This window comes from Anoplophora glabripennis, unplaced genomic scaffold (genome assembly GCF_000390285.2).
Source record: "Anoplophora glabripennis isolate ALB-LARVAE unplaced genomic scaffold, Agla_2.0 scaffold386, whole genome shotgun sequence".
Classification (NCBI taxonomy): Eukaryota; Metazoa; Arthropoda; class Insecta; order Coleoptera; family Cerambycidae; genus Anoplophora; species Anoplophora glabripennis.
This window is the reverse complement of record NW_019416767.1, coordinates 279,905-291,995: the sequence shown is the minus strand read 5'-3', so window position 1 is coordinate 291,995 and position 12,091 is coordinate 279,905. Positions and strand designations below refer to the sequence as shown.

Below are 12,091 nucleotides of genomic sequence, written 5' to 3'. Positions count from 1 at the left end.
AGACTAAGGCAGCTAACTTATTATTGTCGGTAGTTCTCACAATACAAGGTGACCGGATATTACGTGTACAACGGAAGATCACAGACTCCTTGACTGAAAATAAGTAGATTAATGCCAATTTACCTATTTCTAAAATTGCTCCGTTTAGCCGATAGAGGACGCCAAATTTTTGTTTATTCTGAATATCTTGTTTATTTATCTTTATTCTTGTTTATTATAGGCTCACTTTGTAAATGTGTGTAAAATAGTACAATGATTTCTGAAGTGCTTCAGATAAATTATTTTTTATTAAAAATGTTATCACCTATCAGCCATATCTCTGATTTTGATGAAAACGATGTACACATTAATTTATTTATACAACTTTAACAATTATTTTCCTTCGCGTTGTACACACCTCGATAAAATGTTTCTGGCTATTTCGATTTGTGTTTTATTGCTAGTGAATGGTAATGAATCTGCTTCTCTGAAGAATATAAAGGACAGGTTAGATGTACAAATAGGTTGCGTAAAATGTCACAATATTGATAAAAATAAAATAAATGTACATCTAGTGCCTCATTCACACGATGATGTGGGTTGGTTGAAAACAGTAGATCAATACTATTATGGAAGTAAGTATTCTTGAATTAATAATAATAATAATAATAAGTGATAAAAATTTATAAAAATCAGTCGAATCAAAATAAGTAATTAGCAGAAAATGGTTCGGAATTTTTGCCTGGTTATAGGTACAATTTAGCAATTTTAGGTTTAGATTCTAAAATTTCCTGAAAAAATAATATACAGGGTGTTGCATCACGAGAAGGGCATGGCTTAATGGGAGATAGAGGACATTTAGGGTAACTAGGATCGCCTATAGAAATAGCTCCTTGGCCATTCTTTATTGAGATACAGGGTGATTTATGATTTTTGATCAAAACTGCTTTATGTCATAACTTTGGTAGGGAATGGAATAATGGGTTCATATTTGGTAGTGTTAATGCACTCACGATACTTCATGTATGCATGTATGACAGCAAAAAAATCCAGGTCCAGACTGCAAAAATTGTTAATTTTTTGTGCAAGTCTAGAAAACAACACTGTATATATTTTTTTGAAATTCCGATACGATATTCGGAAAGAGCATAAAAAAGTGATCCTAAAGACCTGTTTCTTTTTTTTGTTACACTTTGGTGGTTATTTAAATAAGCATTAAATTAAAACTAAATTACGTAAAGGACACATGATAAAAATGGTTTTGCAACTAAAATTAGCGAAGGCTTAATTGAGGGTAGATGTTATAAATAAGCATGCATATTTTAAACCTCATTTTCTTTAAATAATATGTGTTCCAGGTCCGGACTGCAAAATTTATTATTCCCATACGATTATCGAAAAAAACATAAAAAGTAATCTCAGCGACATGTCTCTTTTTCTTGTTACACTTTGAAGATTACTTAAATACGCTATTCAATGTATGGTAACAAGGCTTTTAAAATGAAAATACTAGTAAGTAAAAAACACATGACATGAGTAAGTAAAAAATACATGATAAAAATAGTAGTTTATTCGTTTTAGTAAATAGGATTTCTAAAAAATAGAAATAATAAAAGCAAATAGGAACAAAGACTTTTAATAAAGCACGGAAAACAAATAACAATAAAATACAAAGAAAATAATAGGTGTCTAAATGTACTTTACAATATTAAATTAATTTTGTAGCAAATTTTCAAAGTGGCCTCCCTGAACATCGATACATTTTCTTACTCGTTTACTCAAGTTTCCAATTGCTCGACGTATAATTACTGGATCATTTCGTATTTCATCGCAAGCTGTAATGATACGGTCGATCAATTGGTCCCTATTATTGATTTCGACCTTATAATCTTCGGCTTTCAAGTGACCCCATAAAAAATAGTCGCAAGGATTACAATCTGGAGACCTCGCTGGCCATTCGTATGGACCGCCAAGATCAATCCATCTGTTTGGATATTCATAATCCAAGTGCTCTCTGACCTGATTGCTAAAATGCGGTGGAGCTCCATCGTGTTGAAAGAGCATACCTCTCATATGGACATTTTCTAAGAGATTGTGTAGGATTGTTTGAAGAAAGTTTAAATAAACGTTACCACTTAATTTCTCTTCAAAAAAATGTGGCCCTATTTAATGCCCATTTACAAGCCCGATCCAAACGTTTACAGAAAATCTGTATTGTGAATGACATTAGCATTTTGCATTTGGGTTTTGTTGTGCCCATTCATTGTCCTTCCTTGAGTTACATATTCATTCCATCTTTTGTAAATTGCGCTTCGTCTGTAAATAAGGTTCTGTAAATCACCGGACGGTGGTTAGATAACGCGAGAAAGCCAACCGGTGGATACCACATTCACTCATGGCTTTTTCGCGTTGATTACCTAACCACCGTCCGGTCATTTACAAAACCTTATTTATTAATGAGTTGCAGTTTACAAAAAATGAGGTAAATAAATTACTCAAGAAACGACTATAAATGGGCACAGCAATACCCTTCTGCAAACGCTTATGTAATTCACAGTACAGATTTACTGTAAATGTTTGGGTAGATCTACATGAATGGCAATCGAAGTCTACGGATTATAATTTATTTTTTGTCATGTATTTTTATCAGACGTATTTAAATAATCATCAAAATGTCACAAGAAAAAGAGACATGTCGCTGAGATTACTTTTTTATGTTCTTTTCAATACCAAAGAAATGGAATGGGAATAAATACGGGGCGATGTTTTCTAGTTACAAAAAGAATTAAAAATTTTGCAGTCCGGACCTGGATATATATTATTTAAAGAAAATGACGTTTAAAATGTGCGTGCTTATTTATAACATCTACCCTCAATTAAGCTTTCACTAATTTTAATTGCAAAACCATTTTATCATGTGTCCTTTACGTAATTTTGTTTTAGAAGCCGTAGTCTCGTATATTCAATAGCTTATTTAAATAACCACCAAAGTGTAACAAAAAAAAGAAACACGTCTTTAAGTTCACTTTTTTATGCGCTTTCCGAATATCGTATCGGAATTTCAAAAAAATACATTCAGTTGTTTTGTAGACTTGCACAAAAAATTAACAATTTTTACAGTCCGAACCTGGATTTTTTTGCTGTCATACATGCATATATGAAGTATCGTGAGTACATTAACCCTATCAAATATTCCATTATTCCGTTCCCTACTAAAGTTATGACATAAAGCAGTTTTGACCAAAAATCATAAATTACCCTGTATCTTAATAAAGAATGGCCAATGAGCTATTTCTATAGGCGATCCTAGTTACCCTAGATGTCTTCTATCTCCCATTAAGCCATGTCCCTCTCGTGATGCAACACCCTGTATATTCCAATCGAAATTAAATTGATTTTTGATGTCAGTTTTAATTGACCAATAGAAACAATTTCAAAGCTGTGCTATCCTGTTCCTAATGATGAAAATGATGTACTAATTGTAAATATTTTGATACCTATTGAAATTAAATTAGCAACTGGTAATAGAAATAATAATTTTTCATATACTAATGATAACGCAAATGTAAGAGTTTTATTATTTTATCTATGTCTACTCAAGTTATCATTTATTTCAATTTGATTTTTGATACTATCTAATATTTAGAATACCTGATTATGTCACTAGAGGATTTGAAACTTTATACAGAGCGTCCCAATGAAAATTCGATTCCCCTTTCCCCTGTAACTCTCTACAGGGTAAGTTTAAAAATTATGACAATTTTTTAAATTGAATATAACGCCGTCGAGTACACACCTCAGCCCGGGTAGCCCCAATATAAAAGTTTTAGTAGATAGGATCAGTTCTTTTTCAACTGCCAAAAACATTAACTTGTCAAGTGTGAAGTTTCTTGTGCCCTACGTTTTTTATTTTTATGGGAAAGATATAGATTTAATTGAAAATTAACTTTATTAAGGGGTGAATAAATCGCCCCAAGTGACATAAATGTAAAAAATTAGTAAATCTCATTTGAATCACTATGGTTTTTCAGGTTGTTGTACCGTGGCTTATACCAATACTTGCAAACGTTTCGCCATTCTTCAGCATCTTCAGTGGTGACTGCGCAAAAGCCTTAAAACCACTAATAAACTGTTAAAAGTTTTTAAATTATTCGATGGATAATATGTAGATAAACATGTTACGACAGCTTTTGAAAATAAAGTATTATTGTACGAAATTGAGTGAACACCATTCGAGAATTATCTGAATATTAAATATTTCTTTAATTCATTTTCACACAAAGAATTCGCAGTTTCTAAAAAATAAAAATCGACACATTTTTATATAGAACATTTCTTCCTATTTAAATTTTTTTGGGTGAGAGTTGCCAGAGGTCCGTTTGATGTTAAGACGCAAGTTTAATTGTCTTAGGTACTTCACTTCACATAACTATAAAAATTACACTATTCTTTCAGTGAAAACTGATATTCAGCAGGCTGGTGTCCAGTATATTATAACTTCAGTTGTAGAAGCTCTCATGGAAAACTCAGACAGAAGGTAATTTTTTTAAATTTTAAATAAATATTTTTATTTGTACTGTAATAATATATACCTACTATTTAAATATCCACATATCAGTTCACTTCCGAATTATATTTAATATTAATTCTCGACACTATGCAATGAACTAAACTCAATCAATTATGGTCATTAATCTCTATAGCCATTACAAATTTTAAAAGTTCAGCAAAATTGAAATGGTTGCAAAAAATCAAATATAGTACATTTCACAAATTCTCATTTGTTGTTTTGTTATATATATTTTTTTAAAATATAATAAACAAATTGTACAGAAACAATGTGATCATAATATGAAAAATCTTATGATTTTGAATTAAAAAAACATAAAATTTGTTGCGCAGGTCAGAGTCTATCATTAGAAATCTTAGAAATCTATATTTTTATTATATTTACAGATCACAGGTTTTGTGTTTTTTATGTATTGCAGAAATAATAGCTAATACCCTGGAAACAAAATTAGATTACAGAGAAATGAATAATAAAATTTCCAAGAACTACTTGTATTTTAGTAGTTTTGAGAAAATTAAGTATAATCAGAATGAACAGAATGAATACCATGAATATCTCTTTTTACAGTCGCTATATAACGACATCTTGTTCATCATCATTCAACTAAGTATTAAACAAAATAACTTTTTAGCATTAGTGAAAAAAAAAAACTAAGTACAACAAACTTGGATCTGTACCTATTTGAAACGTAATTTGTTTAGAAATACGAACTTTTATTTTCGAAGCATTAGGAGATTGTAGCTTACCTGTAAACCATCTTTTCGACTATGTTTCGAATGAAAACCGACTACATATTATTTCTTCTGTCCGACATAAAAATATTTTTAATTTTAGAAAAGTTCTAACAATTATTATTTATGCAGGTACATTCAAGTAGAAACTGCGTTCTTTTGGAAATGGTGGAAATCCCAAACTGACGATATGAGGGAGAAATTTAAATATTTAGTCGACAACGGACAAATTGAAATGGTAAATGGAGCCTGGTCAATGAATGATGAGGCTTGTGCCAATTACCAGTCTACGATCGACCAGTTTACTTGGGGATTAAGGTGCCGTATAGACATACAAAACAATTTTATGTAAAAATACACAGTAGATCATTGGTTCTTATCTTACAAGGCATATCCACAAAGTAAGAGTACTCAATTTTTTAAAAATCGAAACGGCAGTATATTTATGAAAAAGTTAAGTACATATTCAGAAAGGTATGTATCTTTCTATTTTTCGACGTAGTCACCTTCAACCACGTTTTGTCGCCTGTCGAGACGTTTAAGCTAATTGCAAAAATGTTTGAAAAATTTATAAAATACCTATTTTATAATTAAAAAAAAACTAAATTGCAAATTGATAATGTAATCTAATAGTTTAAAAATAAAAAAAAATAATGTTAACTTTAAAAATTTACTGTGGCCGTCCTAATCAACCGATTTCAATTTTTCAAAAACAATTTGAAACATTGAGGGGTCTTTTCTATGTGACAAAATTTTTAAGTATCTAGATGCTTTATTTGAGGCTATGCAACATTTTGAAAATTCAAAACATTTTTTTCAAAATTTTTTCAAAAAATTATTTTGCGAAAACTATAGAACCGATTTCAATGAAATTTGGTGTGTTGTTTTATTATACTCTAAAGTTTTTTTTAACAAAATTAGAACGCCCTCGGAGCAATTCAAATATTTTTAAAAAATTATTAAAAAAACTTGATTATTTTGTCTTTTTTATCAATTATTGCTATTTTGCAACATCGGTAATAAATTGAAACATTTTTACTTACAGTATTGTGCAAAATTTAATTCTAAAACTTTTTTCCTTTTCAATTTCAATATTCTACCAAAATGCATAGGTTCTAAGATATAAGTAAAAAAACTCAGATAAAGTAGATATTTTTAAAAAAATTTTAAACATTTTTGCAATTTTGAAAATGTTCCGGATCTCGCCCAAATCTAGGGATCTACACTTTTATTATGTAAGTTGTACTGAAGGAAATCCAGAAAAGATTTGCTTGCCCCCTCTCACATCCACCTCAAAACAGATCTGCCCTGTCCATAGCAGATATATGTATAAGTTTCGGCCTTCGACTGTAGTAGTTGTAGGTGAGACACTTACACAAATATCATAGATACTAAAACGTCATTCACTTCTCAAAATATTGTTGACCATAGTTATTCCCTCGACGTGTGCTCACCTGAAGCTTTGTTTTTATAACATACACATTCTATACTATCATTAAAATGGATTTCTCGTTTGGTACCTACTAAAAATTTTTTGTATATGATTCTCGTACCTTTATACGAGTAGCTGAAGCGTTTTCCACCGGCATTTTTTCAGCTGAACGTGTTTTTTTATCATTTATTGTTATAAATAAAGTACATAAACAGCTTTGGTACATTTTTCACCGCGGGGGTGGCTCTATTACTCCCACTTCCACCCGAAGATAGGCAGCTGAAGGTCGTTTGGTTTATGTATCATGTAAGACCTCGCATATGTGTGAAAATCAGCCTTGGTAAAATGACTACCCTCAAAATGCCACGGGCTCTCGGACTATGAGTATACGCGAGATTTAGCAGAGAGAGCATCTTTAAATAATCACCGTTATCCATGCCTAGGCCTTCAATATGGTCACATTGGCCATACGTTTTCCTTTTCAGTTAAAACGTAGATAAAAAAAACAGAAAAACAAGCTTTTTACTTCAACTAGATCAATTTTACCATATAAGTTGTAGTATTTAGACAATCGGGCGTAGATACGATTTTTGCTTGGGGCGGGCCCTGAGGGGCTAGCTGGTCAGCCGGCTAGTCCGACCAAAAATATGATCTTATCGGATCTTTTTTTTTTCTGGAAAGGGCACCTGGTTTTCTAAGGGACTTGATATTTGGAGTACAAAATTAATTTCGTTTCAAAAACATTTAATTTCAAAGTATTCTCGTGAATTTTAATCGAATGTATTGAATTCTTCTGAAGTTATCATTGTCTGTCGCAAATTAAATCAAAAGCAGCGAAAAAAATAGAGAAAAACAACTGATCTCTTAGCTATCGTTAGCATTGGATATTATTTCTTATTTTTTTTAATTCACTAAATGCATTGAAATTACTAATAGAATCAGCATTTCCTCCATGACCTTTTTTCAACACTTGTGGAGATGCTATCCATTTATCTCAAGTATAAAATACCTCGGTGATATTTAAGACGAGTATTTACATAAAAGTAGGATTTGTGTTGCTGAGAGACCACAATATGAGATTATCTAAAGTAAACAATCGTTATTGTTAGAGATTATAGACATGTTTACTGTTCAAGGTTGCTAACAATTAAGGGCAACATATTTGATAATAATTACAAGATAAATATATGTACTGAAATATGAAGTAGTTGATAAAAATTCAAGTATTTGTTTGTCCTATAACTATAATTTAACTTACGGAGTGACTTTTAAAAGTTTTAATATCTTTATCTTCGGAGGATACATTTTTGTGATACAGGACGAATTTATAGGACCTAACAAATTACGTTTTGCCTTTAACCTTGTAGACTTCAGTCGCCTAAAGTAATAAATCTCAGAAATGTCATTGTATAACTTAGATATGTGGTATAACTGTGATAATGATGTTCAGCAATGTACAAGTAATTTGAATGTATGTATTTGATTTAATCTATTAACACCAGTTAGTAGAGTATATCATAATATTCGCGATTGCTAAATAAATGCGCCATTTTCAAAAGAAAACTTGTAAATACGGCATATTGCTTTCTTCGGAAGAGGAAATTCTAATGTTGGCTGATAATTAAATTCGTTGTGTATACGGGTCCCTGTCATTCCAATGCTTTCGATTATTATGGGATTATTATTACATTTCTTCTTTGAATAGCCTTGTCCAAAAACTTCTCTCTCTTGCATTAGAATTTTGGTAGTACTTAGGCCTATTGCGTGTCCTACACCTGCTATCTGATAAGTAACACTTGGGTTCTTTTAAATTCGAGCCAATATGCCTCAATGATTAACTAATAATGCTTTAATGAATAATAATAATGAATGTGAATTTCTGGTATTCGTAATTCCATCTCTATTAAACGTCCGTAAACATAATTTGTCCACAAAGCTGTGGGTGTATAATCAATCAACGACAAAAGTCAACACGCGCTGCATAGTCTGTTGGTTGTAACTGTTGAGCAGATTGTATTCTTTGTATACTAGTAGAGGGACTATTTTCGATTATGTTAATAATAGCTTCTTTTTCGGCAAGTTACTGCACGAGACGTTCTGCAGTAGCTTTAGGAAACATACCTGTTTCTGTCAACTGATGATGCACATTTATGAAAACTTGCTTATTAGGTATTCTTCGATGAGGAAACCTCCGATGATATTCCCGCACTGACGCTCTCGAATTTCCGTCACATTAACCGTAAATAAAGTGAATATCGGCATATACTTGATTTGAAAACGTATACCATGTCAAATTAATCTTAAAATAACAACGTCAAAGAATAAACAATGTCACCATAACAATATGTCAAAATAATTACATGGCCTACCAGATTTATTTACTGTTAAATTTAATATTGCCCCTGACTCCTTAACTATTGAGTTTTGGACAAAGTGTATAAGGCACTTCCGACTTAAAATTGTCCAAGGAATACAACCTTAAGCTAGGGCCATCGAGTAACGGGATACCCTGAGGAGCAGGCAAATAATGCCAGTTTTTGGCCAGTTAACTCGAGAATAAACAAATTTGATTTTTTTCTGGCAAGAAGGAAATTATTGAGAACAAAGTAAACAAAGAGAAAATATCACTAATTCATCAAAATGTGCAATCTATAGGAAATAGTGTAGAAAAAATAAATATAATGTTAAACGATCATCCTGAATGTAAGTTTCTTGTAATAACAGAACACTGGAAATCTGAATGGCAACTGAAACTAATCAGCATTGATGGGTTTACGCTGGCATCGAGCTTTTGCAGGGAAGAGGGGCAAAATGGAGGTGCAGCAGTGTACTGTCGTGTTGGTCTGAAGTATAAAATTATAAAAAATGTGAACAATCTTTCGCATCCATTGAATGTACTATAAGTAAAAGACAAATAATAGTGGTTAGTGTATATAGACCTTCTGGTAGTAACATAACAGAATTTTACGAAAAATTAGAACAATTATTGTCAATAGTGTACGATGTAAACAAATTGATATTTATTGCTGGGGACTTTAATATTGAGCTAAAAGATAATATAAAAAACATTTTGGAAATAGATTTTTTACTAAACTCTTTTCCACTGCGACGAACCGTAAACGAGTACACTAGAGTAACACAAGTTTCAAAAAGTTGTATTGATAATATTTTAACAAATTATGAAACAGACTGTGAGATATGTATCTTACAGCCGTACACGTCAGATCATACTGCACAAAAACTCATCTTTTTTTTAGAAAAAGTAAACAAACAAACATATCAATACAGAAGGTTATTTAATGAGAGAAATAAAATAAATTTTTTGAGAGTATTAGAAGAACAAAGCTGGAATCTAGTGTATGAAGAAAAGATAAATGAAGTCAATAAACAATGGAACTCTTTTATTAATAACTTTTTAAATATTTTTAATGAAAGTTTTCCATGTCAGTGGAGACAAGAAAATAGAAAAAAGGTGAGTTTTAAAACAAATGATCAAATAAAGCAATGTAAGGACAAGCTGGATAAATTACTAACAGTGTCAAATCATGATATAAATTATAAGACCATGTATAATGAAACAAAAAAAGAATATGAAAATTTGTTAGTTCAGGCAAAAAAAATAAGAAATTCAGATAACAAAACAAAAACCATGTGGAGTATACATAATAATGAAATAATTGGTAAATGTAAAAGTGATTGTAATTCTTATTTTGATGTAGATACATTGCAAGCAGCTAATGATTATAATGAATTTCTTATCAATGTAATACCTCAACTTGTAAACAATATTGAATATGTACCGTTTACTTGCAGCATACAAGAAAATTGCCAATCAATGTTTATTAAACCTGTATCATCTGAAGAGATTATGAAGTTGGCCAGTAGATTAAAAAATAAGCATACAAGTGGTGATGATAACATCCCAACAAGTATTGTCAAATTATGTATAAAATGTATAGTTCAACCGCTTTGTTACATAATGAATAATTCTTTTAAATTTGTTATATTTCCAGAACAATTAAAACTTTCGTTAATCAAACCGTTATATAAAAAGGGGGATCCTAAATTGTTTGAAAACTATAGGCCCATTAGTATTTTACCATCCTTTTCGAAAATATTTGAAATGGCAATGTGTGATAGACTAATACACTTTATGAAAGGTTGTAATTTAATAAATAATAGCCAACATGGCTATATAAAAGGGAGGTCAATTGAAACCGCGATATATCAATTTACAGAACAAATTTTGGAATCCTTTGAAAATAATGAATTGTCGTTGGGAATCTTTCTTGATCTTTCTAAGGCATATGATTGCCTAAATTATTCTTATCTAGTGGAAAAGTTGGAAAAGTATGGAATACGTGGGAATGCATTGAATTGGTTTATCTCATATTTATCAAATCGAAAACAGAGAGTCCAAATATCTGATAATGGGAAAATAGTAAAATCAAGTATTAAAAATAAAAACATCGAGATTCCTCAGGGCAGTATTACTGGGCCAATTTTGTTCATAGTTTATCTTAATGGCTTAATTAGTATAATTGTAAAAAATTGTTATATAACAAATTATGCATATGATACAAATTTACTTATTACTGGTAGAAATTACCCGGAAGTAACTGATTTAAGTAATACCTTATTGCTTAATGCAAAGCAATGGTTCTCAAAAAATGGTCTTTTATTAAATGTGGAGAAAACAAATATTATTTTATTTAGAACTCGACAAAGTAATATGGAAACTACAGATAAATTACAAATGCAAGATGGTCACTTGAAATACAATACCCATACAAAATTCTTAGGTGTATATATTAGTGAATATTTGGACTGGTCACCACATATCGATAATTTATGTAGCAAATTGAACAAAATATGTTATAGTTTCAGAATCATTGCCAAGTATTTGAATGAAAGCTCACTGCGTATGATATATTTTTCCAATTTTGAAGCGAGTATGAGATCAGGAATAATTTTTTGGGGGAGTAGCAATATCCAAAAAATATTTGTGTTACAAAAAAGAGTTTTACGAATAATGTACAAATTAGAGTATAGTCAAACATGTAGAGGTTTATTTAAAAAAAAAGGTTAATGACACTTTTTGCAGTTTTCGTTTATGAATGTCTTGTATATGTAGTAAAAAACAGAGAGATATTTATGATTCATAATGTCGGTCACGAGTACAACACTCGTAGTATAAACATTACTTATCCAATACATAGGTTAGCTATAACTGAGAAGAGTCCACAATATATATGTATTAAACTTTATAATAAACTTCCGGAAAGTATAAAAAATATTAAAGGACTTCATAAATTTAAGAAGGTGATTAAAAAAATGTTAGTAGAATTAGAACCATATAGTTTAAATGATTATTTGTTA

General features: G+C 30.7%; 1 protein-coding gene across 1 annotated transcript in view; it reads left to right on the top strand.

The window, feature by feature from the left end:
* Window positions 1-374: 374 nt before the first annotated feature.
* The window catches only part of LOC108910284 (lysosomal alpha-mannosidase), a 43,146-nt gene continuing 31,429 nt past the window's right edge, over window positions 375-12,091 (top strand). The window contains exons 1-3 of the mRNA XM_018714844.2: window positions 375-614; window positions 4,435-4,516; window positions 5,413-5,598. Of these exons, the coding sequence (XP_018570360.1) occupies window positions 407-614; window positions 4,435-4,516; window positions 5,413-5,598 (476 nt within the window). The 5' untranslated portion in view covers window positions 375-406. The remainder of the gene's footprint in view (window positions 615-4,434; window positions 4,517-5,412; window positions 5,599-12,091) is intronic.